Here is a 23,284-nt window from a genome sequence, read left to right on the forward strand (position 1 = left end):
GCCTCCCCCCGCCGCCCGGCCTCCAGCAGAGAGGCCTCGGCCCGGTGAGGCCGCCCGCCCGTTCCCATGGCGACAGCACCCCCCCCCCCCCCCCGCGTCTCTATGGTCAACCAGCAGGGAAAGAGCGGCGCCCCCACTTCCGGCCTCCAGCCCGTCCCAGCAGCTCCGCGCACCGCGCACGCGCAGCGCCCTCCGTGCTGGCGGGCGGGCGGGAGGGGGCGGTGGCGGCGCATGCGCAGTGCTGCGCCCGCCCTGGCCGAGGCGAGCGGCGCGGGGCCGGTGAGTGGGGGCGGGGCGGGGCCGGGGCCTCCGCTACCGGCACCGGGCCCGGCATTGGGCCCGCAGCCAGGCCGCTACGGGGCGGGGAGGCCCCGGCCTGGGCCTCCAGCGGGCTCCGGGACCGGTGCGGGCCCGCTGCCCGGTCCTTTTAGGCCGCCCCGGGGTGGGAGGGGGGCGGTGGCCGTGCCGGTAGCGCTGCCTTCGCCTCCCGTTACCGGCCGCGGCCTGGGCCCGGGAGGGGGGGGGGGGCGGCCCCGGCCCCGGCCCCGGCCCCGGCCCCGGCCCCGGCCCCACCGCCCGGTCACGCAGCTCCGTTCCCCGCAGGGTGAGAGCCGCGAGGAGGCACCGAGCGCCCCCCGGGATGGCGGAGCAGAAGCGCCTGGCCTACGCCATCGTCCGGTTCCTGCACGAGCAGCTGCGGAGCGGGGGGCTGAGCCCCGACGCGCAGGAGAGCCTGGAAGGTCGGTGGGGGGCAAAGGGGGGTGCCCGCGGCCCCCGCCCGGGGCTGGCACCTGGGGAAGTCGGGGGGCTCGGTGGCTGCCCCCGGGCGCTCGGTCACCGCCCCCTGCCTCGTCCTCTCCCGAGCATCCCGGCTTGCTCCGGGTTTGGAAGGGGTTTTTCCTCTCGGAGACGTATCCGGGGCACTGGGGGTGCTGCTTCCTTGTCTGATCTCTGGTCGCCTCCTGCAAAAGAGGATTAGCCTGAGGAAGGAACGCGCCTGGGATCAAAAGCTTCCCTGAGCCCGGGTTTGAGACCTAAAAAGTTTTATTTTAAGTGAGGAGGGGTCAGGAGTCTCACAGCATGGTGCAAAATAAGAACTCTGGGGCTGTAAGGGGGCATCTTGTACTCGCAGAGCGCCTTCCAGTTCTGCTGTCAAAATGCTTTTCCCCAGCCCGACCAGGAGAACTTACGCAGGTATTTCTCAGAGGGCTTCTTCCACTGGTAACGAGAGCGCACAGATCCTAAAAGATCTCCTTAAGGAGCTTGTGCTTTAGTCTTTGGCCTTTATGTTCACCCCCCCTGGCACACACAGAGCACGGGCACGTCCGCAGAAAGCGGTGGGCATGTTCCTGGGCGAGGCCGGGACAGAGACAGGGCCGTTGGCTGGCAGGGGTTTATTCCTGGTGCTCTCAGACCGAAAAGTATGGCCCAAGAGTTCTGTGGCACCGGGCTCCGCTCCGCTGCTGGATTCCCCTGTCCGGGCTGGGAGCGGGTTCCTGTGGGGCAGGAGGTGGGGGCAGCTTCGGGAGTGCTAGCGAAGCCCTGGCTCTGCCAACTTCCACCCCAGCACCTCCTCTGAAGGTGCTGAGGGGATGGGAGTTGTGGCCGATGCCTTCTAGGAGCTTCCTGCCGAAGTTTGCCCAGCTCCAGGGTTTGGGCACAGCACCACGGCGCGTGGCACAGCACCACGGCGCGTGGCAGGCCTGCTCCAGCTGGAGCACCCGTTCCGACAGCTCTGCAGAAGGCCTGTGAAGGTGCTGAGCCCCCCGTGGTCAGGGCGTGAGAGCAGAGCAGGAGGCTGGAGCTGCCTTCTGGTGCCAGACTCGATGCGGAGGAGCAGCGTGGCTCAGTCGGTCCCTGCTCAGCTTTTAGTCCCGCTGCAGATTGCTTCTGAGTTCGGGCCAGGCACAGAGCTGAGCTGGGGCAAGCTGAGGTCGTGGTAAAAGCAAACCTTCATCCAGCTGCGCTAGGTGACGGTGAGCTGCAGCGCCACGAGCTCAAAAAGTGCTGCAGAGAATCTGAGGATTCGGGTCTCAGTCTGGGGTGTGGAAATATGTGGGTTGTGGGTTTTTCTTTTTCTTTTTTTTTTTTTTCTGGTATTTTCAACTGTAAGGAATTCAGGTGCTGTGGAAGAGGGCTACACAGGCAGAATGGGGAGAGCTAATGACCCGATTCTTCCTGTCCAGTGGCGATCCAGTGCCTGGAGACAGCTTTTGGGGTCTCCCTGGACGACCAAGACCTAGCCGTGTCCCAGACTCTTCCTGAAATATTTGAAGCTGCTGTAGGAAAGGTGAGCAGATACCCGAAACGCGCGCTGACTTTCAGTTCAGGCAGCCCGAGCGATGAGCTCCGCTTGATTCCCGCGGTGCTGCTGCCCCCTCGGAGGCGCGTGGGAGGGAAATGGTTTGGGCTTGACGAGCCCGGTGCTCGGGGAGGGGGAGGCTGGGTTCTGCTCCGTGGGAGTCCTCATCTCGGCACAGCGCTCTCCCTTTCCTTGTAAGGAGCCTGAGCACGCCAGAACGAACTCGGAGCCCGTCACCCCCTCTGAAGATGACATAGCCGAAGCCGAAAGACTCAAGACTGAAGGTAGCCGCCTCTAGAGCTGGGCGTAACGAGGTGTAAACGAGGAAGGGGAGGAAGGCTTCATTCGCTCTGCACCACGGGACCGTGCGGAACGGGAAGCAAGCAGAGGGGATCGAGCCTTTGTTCCTGCTCGTTCCTCCACGCGTGTGTGGGTTTGGTGTAACTCAGCTGCCGCAGAACCGGGGCAGACAGCTGGGTCAGCGGTTTCTTTCGCGTGCCGACAGGCCGGCGCTGCGTGGAACACGGCGCCTTTCCTGCCGAGGTCTCCGCGTGTTGCCTTTTCTGTGCCACGCAGGAGAGCGTGAATAGCGAAGCGCAGCGGAGAGCTCTCTCTGAGCCGCTGCACCGCAGCGCTTCTCGGGGCACGTGTAGCTCTGGGGAGGCCTCTTAGGTGGGAGAGCAGCTGAAGAAGCGCAGAGGAGCTTGCAGGATCCCTTCTGAAAGGGCGGTGCAGGACGCAGATCCCCTGCCTCACGCTCGCGTGCAGTTTGATCAGCAGGAGGTGCAAGCTCCTGGCTTCTCTCTCGTTCCGTTTTCTCAACCAGGACGGAGATCCAGGCCTGTTGCTTTTGTTGGCCCCCGGTTTTAACTTGCTGACGAGCCTTTTCTCCACCTCTTTAGGAAACGAACAAATGAAGGCAGAAAACTTTGAAGCTGCTGTGTCTTTCTATGGAAAAGCGATTGAGCTGAATCCATCCAATGCTGTGTACTTCTGCAACAGGTACGGATCTCTGTCTCCAGCCCTGTGCGCCTGTGGTTTTGGTCCTTACTTCTCACCTAGGACTCTTGCTTGGTCGAAATCCCACCTTCTGCTTGTTCTGTTCCTTGCTCTTTTAGATTATTTTTTCTTTCCGAGCTCAGTGACACACTTCCCCGTGCCTCTTGCCAGCTCTGTGCCCTGGCATCTCTAGATAGGATGTGGGTGTGGAAACAAACTGTCAGGCATTCGAGGAGATACAAGGATGCCAAGAAATACGGTCTGCTTTCACACAATTAACTCCTTAAGGAAGATAAAGGGCCCAGGTTTGAGAGGCTGGGTCGATAATAAACAAAAGAGTGAAGTGAGACGAGTTGAAGGCTTGGTTTTGAGAATTTTATACGTGTCGAGAGTTACATGTGTGCAAAATAGGCATGCAGGTGACCTTCCTGATTTCCAGTGGTGTTCTAAGCAGAAGTACGTGAAAACTGGTGGAAAAACAATCGAATTAAAATGGCTTTGAGTCAGGGTTTGATTTAGTTATCTGCTTGAGCAGAACAGGGAGCCAAGGTTTCAGTTACCTGCTTATCGTGAGCACAGGCCTGCAGCTGGCTGCATGATAACTCGTGTGCACGCGTGCCAGCGAGGCGGTGAGCTGCTTCTTGGGAGCTCGTTTTAGCTGCCTGAGGGTCATCCAGCGGGGTGCTGGGCGGGTGTCCTGGTGCCAGTAAGAGGTGTAAGACTGAGGCTTGGTGAGAGGAGAACTGATTTTGAAACTTTATGTGGAGATTGTCAGAAAATGGATGAAGCGGTCGTTGTGGCTAAGAAATGGAGGCATAAGGGAAGCTGAGGGAATGGTGCGAGCTAGCGAGAGAAAAACTTCCCTGCCTCCCTCCTCTTGGAGAGCCCGTGAGGAGGAGAAAGCCCGGATTTATTTGCAGTAGGAGCAGAGCACGAAGCCGGGTGTTTGGATAGCACCCTGCTCACGTAGGTACGGCCTGGATTGATGTCAAGTTTACACTTGACTTTGCCTTTGCAGCGGGACACCACAGAGAGGGAGCAGGGGTGACCTTGATCAGCGTAGTCGGGCTGATAAGTGTTTTCTGCACATCTTTCTCCATTCTCTCCAGAGCTGCTGCGTACAGTAAGTTAGGAAATTATGCTGGAGCAGTCCGAGACTGTGAACGAGCCATAGGCATCGATCCAAACTACAGCAAGGCGTATGGCAGGATGGGGTAAGTAAGGGAGCTTCTGGTGCCCGAATTCTAATCTCAAAGTGCCCGGTGGCACCGATACCATCGGCGGTGCTCTGCCCCGGAGTGCCGTGCAAAAACACCTAGGGCTTCGCCTCGGCTGGGGGTGGAGGAGGTCTGCGAGTGCTCATCTGCCTCTGTAACTTTTTCTTCTATTTCCACTTCGACAGCTTGGCCCTCTCCAGTTTAAATAAACACACAGAAGCTGTTGTTTACTACAAAAAAGCCCTAGAGCTCGATCCAGACAACGACACATACAAATCAAACCTTAAAATAGCCGAACAGAAGATGAAGGAGACTCCAAGTCCGGTAAGTTCTGAGGCTAGCGCTTGCTGTATGTGGGTAAGATTAGAAGATTTCTTCATTATGCTACTGTAAGTGCTAGCAGGCGCTGTCTGGCAGAGGCTTGATGATCTGGGTTGTGTTTAGAATACAAATCTTGCACGCAGGCGGAGGGGAGATGGTTAATGAGCGCTGCCGTGAACATTTCCACTGAAATCCAGAGAGAGTAACTGCTCTGCTCGAGCGCAGTCACCTTGGGCTTATTTGAGAGAGCTGGGAAATGAGACTGATTAGAAGGAGCGTTCGCAAACAGCATTTTTTGCCTTAAGCACCTTTCTTAATTAAAGTCACTGCTCCTAAAATCCAGATATTTTTTTTCTAGTGACCTGTTAGCAATACCAAAAGGGCTTTTTAGTTTTTTTCTTTTTTTTTCCTTCCACAAGTGTTTTTTTTTGTTTTGTTTTTTTTTTTTAATATGAAAAGAATCCTGGCGGTTTTCTAGTCCCAAAGCCAGTAACTGCCCTGCTGACGTGCTCAGGACCGTGTGTTAATTCTCCGTTTTGAAGGGGCTTTCAGTCTTCTAAAGACTCCTCCAGCCCAAAGGTGACCGAGTGGATGTGTTTGACTCGGCAGGCGTGATGGGGTCGAGCAGTCCAGCACTGGCATGCCTCAGCTGCTGAGAGGGGTGCTCGGTGAATCACGCGGTGCCGTTACTGCTGCCACCAGCACGTGTCCCCCGCCTCCCTTAGCGAGCCTCGCCCCCAGGCTCCGACCTTAGTTGTGGTTTAAGGACCAGATGCTGGTAACGCTGAAGAACTGCAGTAACGTTCGTTTCACCGTGCTGTTTGTCGCATCAGAAGGCGAGAGGATGTCATCACCTGTGTGTGGTGTCTTTCTTCTTACAGACCGGAGGTCCCGGAGGATTTGATTTAGCTGGCTTGCTGAACAACCCTGGCTTCATGAGCATGGTAAATCTGGACAGGTCACAGCCAGGCTGTGTCTGGGCTGTGCAGTTCTGTGGTCAGGGTGAGATGTGTCAGTACACGGCTTGGGGAGTTCCTGTGTCTCGGTAGCAGATTTGTTTTCGTTCCATTTCTTCGCTTTGGTGTCGCTGCGAGGAAGCCGTGCTTGTATTTTTCACTGAAGTCAAATAAAGAGCCAGTGACTTACTCACGGGCTTCATATGCTGGCTGTGGAAAGGGCGCCTGCTCTGCATTACCAGCCTTGTCGTGTGCGTGGTGCTGTGCTTCTCTTTGCTATTTTCGTCCTATTGATCTCTTTCCAAGTATTTCTGTCTTCACTTTGTTCCTAGTTGAATGGCACAACATCTGCATATTTACCCAGGCATTTCTGACTAAATAGGGTGTCCTTTTTTTTTCCCCCTCTTTAAATAGGCATCTAACCTAATGAACAACCCACAAGTACAACAGCTGTAAGTTTGATCCCGTCTTCTGTTTCCTCTGAGACGCTCGTTTGAAGCTCTGGGGGGAGGGAGCGGGTACCAGAAGCGTGGAGGGCAGCCTCGGGGCAGCCTGCTCCCCTAGGCTAACACGTGTTTGGAGAGCTCTGGCCTCGTTGAAGAGGAGCCTCAAAGGGAGGAAGGATAGATCGAGGCACTGGCATTGCCTTTGGGAAGTTGGAGTCAGTTTGGCTCGGTATTTACGTGGTCTGGGGACAGGATTTCGCATCTCCGACTCGGTTAGGAGGAGAATATTTCCATCCTTTGTGCTGCAGAGCCATGAGGATCAATTCACAATGTTTGTCAGCTGCTTCGACAATACAAATCCATAAAATTAGTACGGCTCCTGCCTCACCTGACCGTGCTTTCAGAGCACAGGCAGTCAGTGAGTCAGAGACCTCCACGAGATCGTCCTTTGGTTACTGTTAGAGGCCACCTGCTTAAAGGGCTGCATGTCTGCTGCCACTTCCATTCGGTTCTTCTGCTCCTTCCGCCGCTGTTGCCAGCTGAGGTTCAGAGCAAGCAAATTACCCTGGGTGAGGAAGGGCGGTGTTTTAATCAGACATAGCACAGGGCTTGCAGAAAGAGGGGGGAGTATCTGGGGATACAGCAGCTGACACTGTTAGAAATATTTCTGTGTATTGTGCAGTTTAATGTTACGGTTGCTCTTCTGCAGTTAATGAATGAAGAGTTGTTGCAGAAGATTCCCTCACAGATAACTCCATAATCTGTGTTCCCGTTAGGCTGACGTTCCCTTCCTTGTGTAAAACAACCAATTCCTGTGTTTTGTGTCGTTTTCTGAGCGATGACTCTTGTTCCCACAGCATGTCTGGGATGATTTCTGGTGGCCATAACCCCATGGGAGCAGCAGGCACCAGCCCCTCCACGAACGATCTCGCCAGCCTCATACAAGCGTGAGTAGGGAGCTGGGTCGTTCCCAGTGAATTAATAAACGGATTTCAGGTTTTCTGACCAAAAGTGAAAGCTTAAGTTAACAGCTGGGGAAAGTTTAAACGCTGGGTGAAGCCCTGCCCCTTGGTAACGCGAGCTGCCTGTTGGAGCCGGGTTTTGACAGTCAGCCGTGAAGAATTTCCTCGCAGCAGGCCGTGTCAGCGTGTGAGAGCGCCGACACAACCGCTGCTTGTTCTCCTGCAGGGGCCAGCAGTTTGCGCAGCAGATGCAGCAGCAGAACCCCGAGCTAATAGAGCAGCTACGAAGCCAGATCAGGAGTCGAACTCCAAGTGCCAGTAACGAAGATCAGCAGGAATGAGCGTTCCAGGTGAGGTTGCAGCCAGGAGTGCCGCCGTACCGTGGCCGGCTTAGCGGGGAGGATTTCAGTATTTTGCTGCGAAATTTCATGCCTAAATTAACAGTTTGGTGTCTCTCCCCTCCCCTCTGTATAGACTGGGTTCTCTGTGTCGGTACTGCTGGTGCCGTGCCTCAGAGGCACAAGGCTCAGCCCTGGGGAGCGATAAGAGCTCCCCTCGCGCGTTGTGTGACTGGCAAATGAGTTTCGTTACCTAGCGTTCACGGTCGTTAAAGGGACGCTTTATTTTTCCCAAAAATTGAATTTGCGAATGTCTTGTCTCCCTGTCTCTGCAGCGCAGTCCGTGGGAACTATGTTCTTTGCTTTAAAAACTGGAAGCCATGTGCGTGTTGCCATTTCTTGAGTCGGAAGTGTCCAAGAGGGGGAAAAAAAAACGAAAAAAAAAAAAACAGAATACTTTATATGACCTGCATGTTAAAGACAGATTCACGCTTTCTTTCCCTAGTCTTCGTCCCTGCTCCTCCCCCTCAGCCTTTCCATTAGTTTTTTTCTTCTGGAAGACCCAGCGAGCTGAACACAAACCAGCATCAACAGCCTTTCTAAAGAGACTCGGAAAATTACCTACACTGTTACATTTCTATGTTCTTTGCTACATGGGAATTTTTTAACCCGTTTTTGAAGAACGATGCACTCTTCACTACAGGATGTCTTCACTCTCCTGCCCACGTGCCACTTCAAAGAAGTGTTCCAGGCCCGCCCCGTCCTGCCCCCCGTCACCTTCGTGCCAGTCACGAGCTGGCAGCGTTCGAACGCTCTGGAGATCCCTGGATCTCGGGGTCTCCAGGAGCAGGGTTTCTGTTGATTAGATTCGCTGCGTTTCTCATTCGGGTCCGCAGCAGCATCGCCAGGGCTGTTAATAGGTGGGGTTTGGCCATCGCCTCTCCCAAGGTTAGCGTAAATGTGTCGGGGGGCGGGGGGGGGGGTTGGGACTACTTAGAGCGAGCGTTTCCAGACACACTTCTGGGGGTTCCTCCCCAGGCCTGGCAAAACTTGTCTAGTGTTTAGTAATTATGGCTATGTTGTCGGAATGATCCGATCTGTGAACTAGTCGGGTGGACAGTAAGAAAGATATGATGTTTTTGGTGTTTCAAAGGTTTCTCTTCTGCTTTTTAATTTGTCGTTTATGCATGTAAGTAATCAACCTGGTCGACTGTGCTGATGGTAGGAATAGAGGGCGCGTGAGTAGAGAGCAGAAGGAATAAAAAACGCTCCTGGGACAGCACGGTTTCAACGCGGGGGCCTGGCAAAGAGCGATTCTGCCCCCGCGGGTCGCGGGTGGGACGAAGGGAATGGCTCCGGGGGCTGATGGAGCGACCCGCAGCCTTCCGCCCTCGGGACCTCCCCGTTGTCCTTCCCAGGGCAAGCGGGAGGCTCTGGCAAGTTCCCCTAGGAGTCAGTAGTTGAGGCTGGGGGTTTTTGTGTCGACCTCAGGACTGTTTTTAGGGTTGGTCACTCGGTTGTGGTGGGGAAGGCGTGTTCCTGGCCTCAGGAAGCATCTGGCTGGGAGGCGGGCGAGCGTGAGGTGGAAAAGGCCCCTTCAGGAGACCCGGTGGTATGGATGAGCAGGTGTATCTGACGACTAATATCAAGAAAAGGATGATTTGTAAATGCTCCATAAATACGTGGTTAATGTAACTTGTGAAGAATAAAATATTTGGACACTTGCTTTGCGATCCCTCTTGACCCCGTGAGCGAAGCAAGACCTGGGGCTGGGCCCATTTGCAAGGCTGCTGCCTGCGGAGGTTTCTGTGTGGGGTCAGAGCCTCCTCGGTGTCCTGGCGGCTGTGAGGCACCACCTGGGTGTGTTTTATCCGCCTCGTCCGGGCTTTTTTGTTCCTTTCCTGCTGAAACACCGCGCTGTATTGATGCAGCACAGCGGAGATGAGCCGCTTCTTTCCCCAGCTGCCCCCTCTTCCTTTTAAGTGCGAACTGAGAGTTGGGACCAAGCAAAAGGAGAAGCTTTAGGACCATAGGACAGGGTGGAAAGAAAAAAATTTGTGAATGGTCCAAAATAATGAAACCAGGATGGTTTTTTCCCCTTCTTTTCGTATCTCCTCAGGGCTGCTCCCCCCCCTGCTCCTTACGCTGCTCGCTCCGTTGTGCCCATAGCTCTCTTCCCTCACCTCTCTTGATGTTTTTTTTACACCTCTGTGTAAAAAAGCTGCTATTAGGATCCCAAAAAGCTGTTTTTTTATTTTTTAGACCCATTTTCCCCTCACCCTGCAGCCTCCTGGGCCCTGCATTTAGCACCATGCTTTAATGAAGGGATTTCTGCGGTTCTTTAATCAAAACCGGCCCAAGCCCTGCTGGAAGCCGAGGCCTCCCCGGTGCCGGTCCCGGTGCCGGTCCTGGTGCAGGCCCGGCCCCGTCAGCACCGGCCGCCCCGGACAGCGCTGCGGGCCCGGCGCTGCCCCGGAACGCTCCGTCGCGGTCCCCGTTTCCAGCCGGGCTCCGTTCCGCGGCGCACCCGGGGGCGCTGGCAGCGTGCCCGCCTCAGGGCGTGGGCGGGCTGACGGGCGGCCCCCGCGGCCAATGAGCAGCCGCGCTGCCCCGCCGCAGCCAATAGGAGGGCGGCGGACGCGAGCGGGGGCGGGCGTTGTGCGGGGGCCGCCTGGACGGGGCGCGAGCGGGAGCCGGCGCGTGAGTGGGGGGGCGCCGGGGCCGTTGCCGGGGCAACGGGGAGCGGGCGGGGGGGGGCAGTTGCCGGGGTAACGGCGGGAGGCGGGGCTGTTGGGGGGGGAACTGGGGGCCAGGGGTCTGTCACTGGGGGAACTGGGGCGGTCAGGGGTGGGGAACTGGGGCGGTTGGGGGGGGAACTGGGGCAGTTGGGGGGGGAACTGGGGCGGTTGGGGGCGGAACTAGGGGCCCGGGGTCCATCACTGGGGTAACTGGGGCAGACGGGAGGGGAACTGGGGTAACTGGGACGGTAGAGTGGGGTAACTAGGGAGCAGGGGCTGTTACTGGGGGAACTGGGGCGGTCGAGGAGGGGTAACTGGGACAAATGGAACGGTCAGGAGGGGTTAACTGGGGCAACTGGGGCTGGTGGGTGGGTAAGTGGGGTTACTGGGTTGGTCAGGGGTGTGTCACTGGGGTAACTGGGGGGGTTACTGGGGGCTGGGGGGTGATTCTGGGGTAACTGGGACGGTCAGGGGTCTGTCACTGCGGTAACTGGGGGCTGTTATTGAGGTAACTGGGATAACTGGGGGCTGTTCCTGAGGTAACTGCGGGGGGCAGGGAGCTGCGGTAGGGTTTTGGGGTCTGGACACGCTCCTCCCACGGCCGCGCTCCTTTGGGGCGTCTCAGCAGCCCGTGCCCGTGTCCTGGGACAAGGCCCCCTCCCCGAAACCCCCCCTCCCCGAAACCCCCCCTCCAGCGTCCCCTGCGTGGTCTCAGCGGGCTGGGGGGGGCTCAGGGTGGGCTTCTGGGGGGATCCAGGCCCGGTCCCATGCCAGCAGGGGCACCCAGCTGAGGTTTTCGGGCTCACACCTAAGGAAATCTTTGTTTTTTTTTCCACAGAGGCTCCCCCCTTCACGTAGCGTTTCTCACCGCTCGAGCGTTTCGGGGTGGGGCGGTGAGCCAAGCAGCGCTGAGTTAATTCTCTTTTACACAATTTTCAGGCTGCTGAGGCCGTCCGGGCGTTAGAGGCACCGACTTCTGCACGTGGAGCCGCCAGGGAGAGCAGCCCGGGAGAAGCGCGAGGTATTGCCGGTGCTCGGCTCCGCTTGTCACTAAGCTGCTTTCCTCCGGAGGTCGCGGGGCACCAGAGGAGCTCGAGGCTTTACGCTTTGCTGGGGGCTTCGCTGGGCTAGGGGAAAAAAAAGGAAAAAGCTAAGGGTTTACTGAGCTTCTGAGCCAGGCTTCCTCCAGATGAGGTGGGAATTGTGGAGAAAAGCAGGTTTTTTCCTCCAGTGACGTCTCCAGGTGTCCCTCTCCGTCTCCAGGTGTCCCTCTCTGGGGAGCCGTGTGCCCACCTCACATACCAGGCGACCTCACTTCTGCTTTGTGACCCCACCAGGTGCCGTTTTGGAGGGATTTCCCTTGAGAGGATTACCCTAACGCCCTGCCACGCCGTCGCCGTGCGAGGTGACCCCCTTGTTCTGTTGCTGCTGCAGCCGCGGCGTGATTTCCGAGGGCAGCGCCGCTCATCAGCCGTGTCGGCGCCGCGCCGACAGGCCCGGGGCCGACATCCCCGAGGGACCCCGCTCGTCAGCGGCAGTGCCAGCCACAGCCGCAGCGCGTGGGCTGCCTGCTGCGCGAGCCCTGTCAGCCTGCGCCACGATTTCAGGCTCGGGGCTTGTTCAGACCCGGCTCGTCTGCCGGGTTCAGCGGGGAGCGAGTCGATCGGCGCCACCCGAGCTGGGTTTTCTGCTGGTGAGCGTCGCTTTGCGCGGACGCCCAGCTGAGATCCGAGCCTGCCGCAGCCGGACAGGCTGCCGTGACCTCTCTGTTCGCTCCTGCTCCGACAGCAAACTCAGAAAGAGGCCTTCAGCTCCTTAAACTCCCTCAGCAGGCGTGGGGCCACTCAGCCCCGACGTCCCTTGCGATCAAATCCCCGTTTACGCAGCCCGCTGCACAGAACCGCTGATAGTGATGAAAGCTGTCAGCCCTCGAGGGAGACTCGGGCCTCAGGAATCTTTTGTATCCGAGTTAATTTGCTGCTCCAGTGGCCGGGTATCCAATTAACTCACCTGGTCCACCGCCATCGGGGCGAGCGTCAGCGTGGCTGGAGATGTTCCCTGGCGGTTCGTTAGCTGTGGCACCTCGTCAGCGCTCGGGGCCATCTGGCACCCTCGGCGAGGCGCAAGGCCCTCTGCGGGTGCCACCGCTCTCAACCCGCGCGTTCAGCCCCGGTGCTGGCGGTGCCGTCTGCTCGTCCCTGCATCAGCAGAGAGACCCGCTCATGCCTTTAAAAATAGAGCTAATTCTGGTATTATTTTTTTAAATGGCTCTAGGAAAACTCGCTTAACTGCTGCTGCACGCAACCTGGAGGAAAACGCGTTTCTGAGTGAGTCAGTTGCCATGACCTAGGCAGCTCAGACCTTGCGTTTTTCTCACCATCTGCCTCTCTTTTGTCACGCCCTGTGGACAGTAGAAACCCCCGCAGCGGGTTTCTCCAAAGGTTTTCCCTTTGGAGAGCTGCCTATCGACCGGTAACCAAAAATTCCTCTGGCTCCTGGTACAGAGCAAACAGCCACCCGCGGAGGCAGCGACCCACCCCGGCAAGAGGGCGGTGGTGGCTCAGGACTGAATCTGCTCCTCACGTTTGAAGGGAGACCTTTAATTTCACTTCTCAGTGAAACTGAGAGCCGCCAGCTCGAGCCCACGTTCATTTCTCGTGGTTAACATCAAAGCCTCGGTCCTGTGGCTGGGCTCGGGTGGATTTAAGGCAAGATCCAGCGGTTTGTGCCTGGTGCCGTGTAGGTGTTTGCAAAGAGACCGAGGCTGTGCCAGTTCTGTGCAGTCGGTACAATTCTTGCAAGATTTTCAAGTCACTGTTTGCTGCAGTTAAATTCTCTTCCCTGCCTGTTCCTTTGCCCCACGGCTTGAGAGCTTTGTGCCTCCTGATCTCTCCACCCACTGCCTCTGGGGCGTGAGGGGGGAGAGTTAAGGTAGGGAGGCTGGCACGCGGTTTGGTACGCGAGGTGCCCTTCTCCACAACAAATACCGACGCGGGGCAATCTCTCGTTTCCCTCCTGCCCACAGCTCTGCTCCAGGAGCCCCTCTCCCTCGCCGTTTGCCTGCCGGTGCCCGCCCAGGCAGCACAATGAAGATCGTGGTCGCCAAAGTGCTGTGTCTGCTGGGCATCTGCGTCCTCATGCTGACCGGCTCCCTCCTCCCCGTCAAGATAATCGAGGCGGATTACGAGAAGGCTCATCGCTCCAAGAAGGTCATCGCCCTCTGCAATTCCTTCGGAGGAGGGGTCTTCCTGGCCACCTGCTTCAACGCCTTGCTGCCGGCCGTGAGAGGAAAGGTAACTGCTCGCGGGCCTCCGGGGAGCTGTAGGGAGCCTGTGCCACCCTGTGTGAGGGAGCAGCAGCAGCCTGGGCTGCCAGAACCCTGCCCCTGGGCGAGAGGAGGTGTAGGGGCCATCCCCAGCCAGAGGGACCCGTTAAGCTCCCTCAGAAACCTCCGGTGTTTCAGGTCAGGGATTGCAGCCCCCGCCTCCCCTTCAGCTCCCCCTGAGTCTGCTTGGAAAGCTTTTGTGATGCAGGAGGAGGCTGAGCATCACCTCTGGGGCTAGGCTCAAAGTCCTGCCCTTGAGCCAGCGTTTGAAACACTTTCAGAGAGCCACCGACCCCCTGCTAGAGGGCAAATAGCTTCCCCCTTTCTTACGTTGAGGCCTGCATGCAAGGGTATTAAGGCATCACCGATGAGTTTAGTGTCACTGTGGGCACACAACAGGAATATTTCATTGTTCATTGTTACGGAGCCCAGATTTTCCCCCCTCGTATCTACCGTCAGACACTTTCTTCCCGGAAGGGGCTTTGTAGGAAACTGTGAGAGCTTCCCAAGGGCTCCCTGGGTGCCTGTAGAGAGCCAAAGGCGATCGATTCACCGCGGGCTGTGTGCTTTGTCCTAGCTGGATGAAGTTCTTAAGCAGGGGAACGTGACCTCGGACTACCCTGTGGCTGAGACCATCATGATGGTCGGCTTCTTCATCACGGTCTTTGTGGAGCAGCTCGTCTTGACCTTCCAGAAGGAAAAGCCCTCCTTCATAGACCTGGAGACCTTCAACGCCGGTTCGGATGTCGGGAGCGACTCAGAATACGAGAGCCCCTTCATAGCCTCGTCCCGCGGGCGCACGCTGTACAGCGAGCACGGCCAGCACTCCCACGGCCTGAACGTCCAGGAGCTCTCCCGCTCCAGCCCCTTGCGGCTGGTCGGCCTGGTCTTTGCCTTGTGCACGCACTCCATCTTCGAGGGACTGGCCCTGGGCTTGCAGGAGGAAGGCGGCAAAGTCCTGGGCTTGTTCCTGGGCGTCGTCGTCCACGAGACGCTGGTGGCGGTGGCGCTGGGCGTCAGCATGGCCAAGGCCTCGCTGCCCATGAAGGACGCGGCGAAGGTGGCCGTGACGGTGAGCCTGATGATCCCCCTGGGCATCAGCATCGGGATGGGGATCGAGAGCGCCCAGAGCGCCGCCAGCAACATCGCCTCGCTGCTCCTGCAAGGCGTCGCGGGGGGAACTTTCCTCTTCATCACCTTCTTTGAGGTCCTGGCCAAGGAGCTGGAGGAGAAGAACGATCGGCTGCTGAAGGTCCTCTCCCTGGTGCTGGGCTACGCCGCGCTGGCGGGGCTGGTCTTCTTCAAGTGGTGAGGACGGGAGCGGCGGGGAGCCAACCTCACCTCCTGCCCCCTGCGGCCGGCCCCGAGACGAGCCCGCCGTCAGCCAAGGGGGGACGCTGGAGCTCGGCAGCCACGTGAAACATCCCAGCCCAGGAGGTGTTTCGGCGCTGACCCGGAGGAGGAGGAGGATTTTCTCCTCTGCGCCCGGAGGGAGAGGAAAACGAGGAGTGTCACGAGGCGCCGTCCCTGCCCCTCGGCTCTGCGGGTGCAGCAGCCTGTGCAGAGATCACTGGAAACAAACACTGCGAGGCTGGTTCTGAGGCTGCCTTCCCAGAGCTCGTCAGGCACGTCGTTTCCTGTTGATCTGCACAGCCGGCCCCCTTCCTCCCTCCCCTCACGCCCCTCGCAAAAACTCCGGCCGAGCCTCGGCTTCCTTCACACCCAGGCTCTGAGGAGGTGAGAAACCGTAACCGAAATAAAGTCGGAGGCAGGTGGGGTCGCGGCTCGCACAGCTGCACTAAGCTGCTTTTGCTAGCTTGGTTTTGAGCAAAACCTGGTTGTAATAGCTGCCAAAAATAACATCCCTTCTGGGGCTGCTCGGTGTGACCGTTGCCACAGCTCCCGCTGAGCCGAGCTTCCATTTTAACCCGCAAATGGCTCCGGGAGCTTTTCTTTCTCGGAGTGATTAACGGCAGAAACGAGGCTGGGCCGTGCCCCGTCCCGTGCTTCCTTCTCCTCGCCTCATCCGTGCGTTGCGCGCTCCCTGAAGGAAACCTGCAGCCGCGTTAACGCATCGCTGGAGAGCTCTCGCGTCCGTACCTGAAGCCCGGGATCCATTAGCGCCTAAGAAACGGGCGGCAGCAATTTCCAGCGTTAATATTTCAGGGCAAGCGCTCGCGTTCGGATCGTCTGCAGTGAAATGGGTCGAGCGGCCTCCACCAGGCGCAGCCGCAGGGCTGCTCCCCGGCCCCAGCCCCGGCTGGCAGCGGGCTCCCGCGCCGGGGCGACGCGCGAGCCGCGTGGCGGCGGCTGTGCGGGGCGTTCTGTCGGGGTTTTCAAAGGAAAAAGAGGAGAAATCTCTCCCCCCCCCCCCCGGGGTTCGTGAGCCGCAGGGCTGATTAAGGCAGCCGCCATCTGACTGCGCACAAGCCGAGCTCGCTGCGCCTCCGAGGCGCGTCCCCGGGGGAGCTCGGCGTGCCTGGATCCTGCGGCGATCCCTCGTGTTCGGGAGCTCGGATCAGAGGCTGGCGGCAGGAGCGCGCCCCCTCCGCTCCCCCCCCTCGGCCACGCTGCTCCTCCTCGCAGGGGATGCATTTTAATTAGACGTGGCCATCGCTCCTGCCGCAGCTCCCCCAGGCAGAGCAGAGCTTCTGCAGGCGCTGATGGAATTATAACGACGTGGAGCCGGCCGAGCCGCGGCGCAGCCCCTGCTGCAAGCGAGGAGGAGCGGGGAGGCTGTGAAACGGCATCTTGGAGCAGCGGTTGGCACCGCCGCAGCATATGGAAGCTGATGGGGATCATCCGACAGGGCCTGGTGCGCGGCGTTTTAATTGCTGCCACGTACCAAAGTCAATTAATCTTGCTTTGAAAAACCTGGAGCGGGAAGATGGGGGGGGGTAGGGGGGAGGGAGGGTTATTTTGGGCCTCCGATGACACAAATTAGCAGGGCCTGACGAGAATGTAATTTGCCTCGACGTGGTGAACCTGTGTGTGTTATTTCACCTCCCCCAGCAGCCCGGGGCCTGCTGCTTTCTGCTGCTCACCGACCGCCGCTCGTCCCGGGCAGGGGGGGTGCTGGATCCTTTTTTTCTGCCTCCATCTCCCGTGCCGTTTTGTTTTCGCAGCTACTGGCTCTATTTGTAGGGGTCCTTCCCCCAGCTGGGGGGGCGGGGGGGTCTCACAGAGCATCACCGCTGCCCCCCATGGCAGGTGGGGCGGCTGTGGGCAGTGGGGGGGGGGGGACGCGCTGGATCCCCGGTTTTCCACCTTTTTTTTGTCCCGATGGGGTGTGGGAGCAGGGAGCAGCCTGGCCGGGGGCCACGCGGCTGGGGGGGGTCCCTGGCACCAGGGGGGGCTTTGCCTGTCACTGACAGTCGGCTCCTGCCTTTGGAGGAGGAAGAAACCTGATGTGCTGCTCCCAATAAACACCCAGACCCTCTCCACGTCGGTGCCGCGTGTTTATTTACAGCCCCCCACCTCGCCGCCATCTCTGGGTGCCCGGATCAGACCTGGATGCCCCTGCCCCAGCCCAGGGATGTGCCCGAGCTCCTGGGGGGAGCGGGGAAGGGCAGCAGCCCCCCCGTGCAGCCCCCCCGTGCAGCCCCCTTCCCCATCCCCGCAGCCTCGTCCCTTTGCAGCCGCGCGTGCGCGGCCGCCCCGCAGCAGCCAGCAGAGCCCCCGTTGCGTAAAGGCATCGCGGGGAGCTGGGGAGTGAATGAACGGAGGAGGAGCCGCAGCTAAAATGATCAAGGAAACTCATTCATTTCCTCTAACGAGTAGTACCCGGCCAGCTCATAACGCTGCGGGGCGGCTCGTCGGGGACAAGGGGCTGCGGCTGCCGGCCCCCCCGGGACGAGGCCGGTGTCCCCCTGCCTGGGGGGGGGTTTCACGGTGGGGTGCGTGTCGCTGGGTGCCGTGGCCCCGCTGCTCCGCCGGCAGCTATTAATAGCAGCTGCGGATTTTAATTGCTGCCGCTCGTCAGGGAGCGGGAGTCACGAGGCCCCGGCCGTGCCACCCGGCAGCCCCCCGCCAGCGCCGCTGCCCCCGGCCCCACGCGGGGCCTGCAGACCCCGGGGGCACGCGGGAGCCCTGGGGCCGGTGACGGAGCCCCCGGTGCTGGTGTGTCCGGGGGCAGCGGGGGGACGCTGGCCCCAGAGCCCGGCCCCGCTGCCCACGGCCTTGGGGGCTTCGAGAGCCCCCTGTCCCCACCCGGGTGTCCCCCTGTCCCCTGCCGTGGGTCCCCGTCCCCGTACAGGTGTCCCTGCGGCGGTGTGTCCCTGTCTGTGTGTCCGTCTGCTGCGGGTCAGGTGTGTCCGTGTCCATCCCTGTGTCCGTCTGTTCCCACCTGTGTCCGTGTGTCCCATCCCTGTCCCTGTCCATCTGTCTCCATCCCTGTCCGTCTGTCCCTGTCCCCATCGCTGTCTGTGTCCCATCCCTGTCCGTGTGTCCCATCCCTGTCGGTCTGTCCCCATCCCCAGCTGTCCGTCCGTCCCTGTCCCCGTCCCTGTCCATCTGTCCCCATCCCCATCCGTGTGTCCCATCCCTGTCCGTCTGTCCCCATCCCCAGCTGTCCGTCCGTCCCTGTCCCCATCCCTGTCCATCTGTCCCCACCCCTGTCCGTGTGTCCCTGTCCGTCTGTCCCATCCCTGTCGGTGCGTCCCCATCCCCAGCTGTCCCCCTGTCCCCGTCCCCGTCCCCCTGTCCCCGTCCCCGTCCCCGTCCCGGTCCCGGTCCCGGTCCCGCTCTGCTCGGGGCTGAGCGCGGGGGTCCGGCGGGGCGGGCGCGGCGGGCGGGGCCGGCGGCGGGGCGGGATCGGCTCTGCGGCGGCCGCACCGCACCGCACCGCACCGCACCGAGCCGTGCCGAGCCGTGCTGAACCGAGCCGAACCGAGCCGAGCCGTGCAAAGCCCCTCCGGCCCCGCCGCACCGCTCCCAGCCCCGCCGGACCGGGCCGGGCCGGGCCGGGCCGTACCGAGCCGAACCGAGCCGAGCCGGGCGGACCGGAGCCGCCGCGCCGGGACCGCGCCGGGCCGGGCCGGGCCATGCGCTGAGGCCGCCGCGCAGCCCGCAGCCAAGGGCGGATCCCGGGCAGGACACGGTGAGGCGGCGGCACCGCAATGCGCCCCGCGGGGGGACCGGGAACGGGGCCGGGGGGCGGGCGGGGGGGGCTCCCGGCAAGGGCAGGGCACGGCCGGGAGCGGGGCGGGGACCCGGACCCGCCCCTGCCCCTGTCCCCGTCCCTGTCCCCATCCTCCAGCCCCATCCTGCCCCTCCAGCATCCTCCTGCTGCTGCTCCTCCATCCCCGTCCCCCTCTCCTCCATCCCCGTCCCTCTCCTCCCTCCCCGTCCCTCTCCTCCATCCCCTTTCCCCCTCTCCTCCACCCCCTCTCCCCCTCTCTCCATCCCCGTCCCTCTCCTCCCTCCCCATCCTGCCCCTCTCCCTCCCTCCACCCTCATCCCCGGCCCCACATCCGCTGTTTGTCTCCCCCAGCGCTGGGGGGGCGCTGAGCTGGAGGATGCGTGGGGGTGCTGGGGGTGCAGAGCCCCGGCAGGATCAGGCCCCATGCCCAGGAGCAGGGGTTTTCACAGAGCGAGGGGCTGATGGGGGGGCCAGGCAATGCCACGGGGCCCAGGAGCACCCCTGGGTGCTGCAGAGGCCCCATCCTGCCCCCCCAGTGCCCCACGCCGTGGCAGTGGGGCCGGGGGCACCTTTGGCCGCGCCGCGGGCAGGTGGGACCGGCAGGTCCAAGGTCTGGCGTCCCCAGGCACCGGCTCAGCCACGGCCTCTGCTCCGTGTCCGCGTGCCCACGACGCCTCCGGACCCACGGGGGCATTTTCCTGCCCCGTGCTGCAGGACCCAAAGCGGGACGGGCTCCTCGGTGCCAAGGCCACGGCGATGGGCTCCTGCCCCAGCCACGTGCGCGCCCGGGTGCCTGGGGACGTGCTGGGGCACCGGGGGCCTGCGGGGTCCCCTGGATGCACGCGGGGCCAAGGGAGCTGGGGCACCCATGGGAGCAGGACAGACCTGACCCCAAACCCAGCCATCCAAACCCAAACCGTGCCCTGGTGCCCTGCTCAGGTGCCCGTTCCCATCCCTCCGAGTGCCTTTGGGATGGCTCCTTTGGGAACGCAGCCCCACGGCAGCCTTAACGTCTCCAAACCATCACGCTCTGCCTGGGGAGCCAAGATGCTCCTGCACGCGCGGGGACATCTCGTGGGGACCTGGCAGGCCACGAGCCCGTGGCCGTGTGTCACCCGTGGCCGTGTGTCACCGTCCCCTGGTGCCTGCAGCCCCGCTCTGTCCCCGGGCTGGGAGCGGAGCGGAGCGACGGCACGGGGCAGCGCAGCAGGCGCCGAGGGCTGTGCGTGAAATGGCACCTCCTTACGCAGCAGATCCGGCGCCGTGGCAGAGCCGGAGGGGCTGCGGGCGCCGCTGGCTCCTCGCTGGGCCGGGGGCTGCCCCACGGCGCTGCTCCCGCTGCCGGGGGTGCCCGCCGTGACCCCCCCCCTCTGGCAGCCTCGGCCGCAGCTGCTGCGCCGGTGGCCGCGGCTCGGCCATATGGCCGCGGCACGGGGGGGCTGGTAAAAATAGCGAGAGCTGCTGCACCCCGGGCGGGCGGGCCAGCGCCATCCCGCCCCGCTGCCCGGCAAGGGCGTCCCAAGGGCAGGGGGAGGCTCGGCACTGGGGGGGTCCTGGGACCCCCCCCGCTGTATCCGGGATGTCAGCACCTTCAGAGCGGGGGGATCGCAAGGGGCTGCGGGGCTGGGGGGTCCCTATTGCTCCCCCAGGCTGGCGCAGGGGGTTTCCGTCCCGAAGCCCCCGCTGGCACCGTGACGCGCGCCTCTGCCCTCTCCTTGCAGCGGCGGCAGCTTCTCCGGGGCAAGATGCCGGAGCAGAGCAACGACTACCGGGTGGTGGTGTTCGGCGCCGGCGGCGTGGGCAAGAGCTCGCTGGTGCTGCGCTTCGTGAAGGGGACGTTCCGGGACACCTACATCCCCACCATCGAGGACACCTACCGCCAGGTGATCAGCTGCGACAAGAGCGTCTGCACCCTGCAGATCACCGACACCACGGGCAGCCACCAGTTCCCGGCCATGCAGCGCCTGTCCATCTCCAAGGGCCATGCCTTCATCCTGGTCTTCTCCATCACCAGCAAGCAGTCCCTGGAGGAGCTGAAGCCCATCTACCAGCAGATCGTGCAGATCAAGGGCAGCGTGGAGAGCATCCCCATCATGCTGGTGGGCAACAAGTGCGACGAGACCCAGCGGGAGGTGGAGAGCAGAGAGGGGGAGGCCGTGGCCAAGGAGTGGAAGTGCGCCTTCATGGAGACCTCGGCCAAGATGAACTACAACGTCAAGGAGCTCTTCCAGGAGCTGCTGAACCTGGAGAAGAGGAGGAACGTCAGCCTCACCATCGACGGCAAGCGCTCCAGCAAGCAGAAGAGGACAGACAAAATCAAGGGGAAGTGCAGCGTCATGTAGAGCCCCGGACTGGCCCGCGCGCCCCCCCCCCCGGTCTCCCCTCCCTCCCCCCCCCCACGGCCGGACATCGGCGTCGCAGCGGGGCCGTCCCCTCGCCCTCCCCGCGCTCGCCGTGGCCGTGCGGGGAGGCTGCGGCGGGTTGGCGGCCCCAGGTCTGGGGGGCGACGGCGGGGCTGGGCCATGGACCCGTGGGGACATGGACGGGGACACGAGGCCGGGCACGCGTCCGCACACCGCAGCACAACCGGACACCGGCACATGGGGAGGGGGGCGGTGCGTGGGGACCCCGCCGGGAGCAGAGCCCGGGGCCACGGACCAGGTCCCGGCCCCCCCAGCCCACCTCGGTCCCCGTGCATGAGCAGGACGGTGCAAGGCAGGGGTGGCGGTGTCACCCCCCAGGTGACAGTCACACCACTCCCGGGCTCTCCCCGTGCCCCTTGCTGTGCTCTTCCCTGGGCAGGAGCCCCCCCAGCTGCACCCCGCTGCCCGCAGAGCCCCCAGCCCCATCCCCAGCGCCAGCCCCCCCCTGCCCCCCGCAGCCCGGAGCCGCCAGCCCAAGCACAAAGCATCGGGTCCGACCGAGGTCCTGACCCAGCACAATCCTGGTGAGCTCGGATGCAGAGCCCCCCCCCCCAGCACCCCCACCGGCCGTCATGCGGTCGGGGATCCCCCCCTCTCCTGCAGCCCCCCCCCCCATCCCCAGCACCCCACGGAGCCCCAGCTTGTTCCCCCCCGGCCGGAGCGGGGCCCCCGCGCCGCCAGCAGCCCCCCCCCGTCCCTGCGGGGTTCGCCCCTCGCTCCGGCCCCGCTCCCCCTGCCCCGGGGCCGTGCAGCCCCCACGCCGCGGGGGTGCCAAGAGCGGGGCGGCCCCCCCCACCCCCCCCAGTGCTGCGCCCGCTCCCCGCTCCCCCAGCGTTTTACAACACGACCCGACCGACCAAGGGACGAGGTGACGTGACGATGTAGCCTTTATTCTAGAAATAGTCTTCCTTCAATAAAGAGATGAGAAACGCTCCCGCGTCCCCGCGGAGCGGCCGGACCGGGGGGTTCAGGCCCTGCGGTGAGCCCCGGGGGGGGGAAAAGGGGAGATAAGGGGGTGTGCAATGCGTGCGTGTGTGCGTGCACGTGTGTGCGTGCGTGTGCCTGTGCAGGTGCGTGCGTGCACGAGCGCTCGCCGTGCGCACCCGCGTGCCCGCGCATGGGGGGGCCGCCGGTGGGTGCCCCCCCGCTGCCAGCGCGGGGCTGGCGTCCCCGTGGGGAGGGGGTGGGAGCGCGGGGCCTGCGTCATCATCGTGCCAGTTGCCACGGCAACCATCTGCTCCCCGGGCGCTGCGGCCGCGTGGGCACGCGGGTGCGGGCGGGGGGACTGGGGGGGGGAGCGGGGCCGCACGGGCCACAAGGGCCTCGGCAAGGGCACGGCTCTAGGGGGATGGCACGGCCCCGTGGGGATGCCACGGCTCCGTGGGGTTGTCACAGACCCGTGGGGATGTCACAGCCCCGTGGGGATGTCACAGCTCCGTGGGGATGCCGTGGCTCCGTGGGGTTGTCACAGCCCCGTGGGGATGTCACGGCCCCATGGGGATGCCGTGGCTCCGTGGGGTTGTCACAGCCCCACAGGGATGTCATGGCCCTGCAGGGATGTCACGGCCCCATGGGGTTGTCACGGCTCCGTGGGGATGTCACGGCCCTGCAGGGATGTCATGGCCCCACGGGGATGCCACGGCCCCGTGGGGTTGTCACAGCCCTGTGGGGATGCCACGGCCCCATGGGGTTGTCACAGCCCCATGGGGATGTCATGGCCCCACGGGGATGTCACGGCCCCGTGGGGTTGTCACGGCCCTGTGGGGATGCCACAGCTCCATGGGGATGCCACGGCTCCACAGGGACAGGCACAGCTCTGCCAGGACGCTCACGGGTCCGCGGGGTCAGTCAGCACCACGGGGACAGGCACGGCGCCCCGGGGATGTCACGGCACCCAGGGGGTGTCACAGCGCCCTGGCACCAGCCGTGGGAACCGCTCCCGTGCCCCGTGTCCCCAGCAGGTGAGCGGGACGGGCGCATGGGGGCACAGGGACACCTGGTGCTGGTCCCCACCCGCTGGGACCCCCCCCCCCCCCGTCCTGGCTTAGTTTTTCCTCCTCCGACATCAAAGCACCGTGTGGGGCCGAACTGCCGGAGATGGAAACGGGCTCGGGCAT

At 62.3% G+C, this 23,284-nt stretch overlaps 3 protein-coding genes across 12 annotated transcripts; all 3 read left to right on the forward strand.

Annotated features, from left to right (window-relative positions):
- The first annotated feature begins 152 nt into the window (after window positions 1–152).
- On the forward strand, window positions 153–9,265 carry SGTA (small glutamine rich tetratricopeptide repeat co-chaperone alpha). 3 transcript variants are annotated; one of them, XM_080565882.1, is made up of 12 exons: window positions 153–279; window positions 604–740; window positions 2,187–2,290; window positions 2,502–2,586; window positions 3,205–3,304; window positions 4,411–4,515; window positions 4,704–4,842; window positions 5,721–5,783; window positions 6,210–6,247; window positions 7,099–7,188; window positions 7,430–7,553; window positions 7,877–9,265. In XM_080565882.1, the coding sequence occupies exons 2-11, from the start codon at window positions 641–643 to the stop codon at window positions 7,542–7,544; spliced, it is 939 nt and encodes a 312-aa protein (XP_080422008.1). In that variant the 5' UTR covers window positions 153–279; window positions 604–640; the 3' UTR covers window positions 7,545–7,553; window positions 7,877–9,265. The 3 variants fall into 3 exon arrangements, with proteins under 3 accessions (XP_080422008.1, XP_080422010.1, XP_080422009.1); XM_080565884.1 differs by having other exon boundaries at window positions 8,047–9,265; XM_080565883.1 differs by lacking the exon at window positions 153–279 and adding an exon at window positions 302–403.
- A 908-nt stretch (window positions 9,266–10,173) lies between these two features.
- SLC39A3 (solute carrier family 39 member 3) lies at window positions 10,174–17,047 on the forward strand. Of its 8 annotated transcripts, none has more exons than XM_080565876.1 (6): window positions 10,189–10,241; window positions 11,219–11,300; window positions 11,617–11,972; window positions 12,554–12,606; window positions 13,305–13,572; window positions 14,182–17,047. In XM_080565876.1, exons 5-6 carry the CDS (start codon window positions 13,366–13,368, stop codon window positions 14,914–14,916), a joined length of 942 nt encoding a protein of 313 aa, XP_080422002.1. In that variant the 5' UTR covers window positions 10,189–10,241; window positions 11,219–11,300; window positions 11,617–11,972; window positions 12,554–12,606; window positions 13,305–13,365; the 3' UTR covers window positions 14,917–17,047. The 8 variants fall into 8 exon arrangements, with proteins under 8 accessions (XP_080422000.1, XP_080422002.1, XP_080422003.1 ...); XM_080565877.1 differs by having other exon boundaries at window positions 11,617–11,684; XM_080565875.1 differs by having other exon boundaries at window positions 11,617–13,210.
- A 1,367-nt stretch (window positions 17,048–18,414) lies between these two features.
- Window positions 18,415–22,095, forward strand: DIRAS1 (DIRAS family GTPase 1). The gene is made up of 2 exons (XM_080565885.1): window positions 18,415–18,702; window positions 20,466–22,095. Exon 2 carries the CDS (start codon window positions 20,490–20,492, stop codon window positions 21,084–21,086), a length of 597 nt encoding a protein of 198 aa, XP_080422011.1. The 5' UTR covers window positions 18,415–18,702; window positions 20,466–20,489; the 3' UTR covers window positions 21,087–22,095.
- The last annotated feature ends 1,189 nt before the right edge of the window (window positions 22,096–23,284 follow it).

Source organism: Anser brachyrhynchus, assembly GCF_964034855.1.
Source record: "Anser brachyrhynchus genome assembly, chromosome: 23".
Classification (NCBI taxonomy): Eukaryota; Metazoa; Chordata; class Aves; order Anseriformes; family Anatidae; genus Anser; species Anser brachyrhynchus.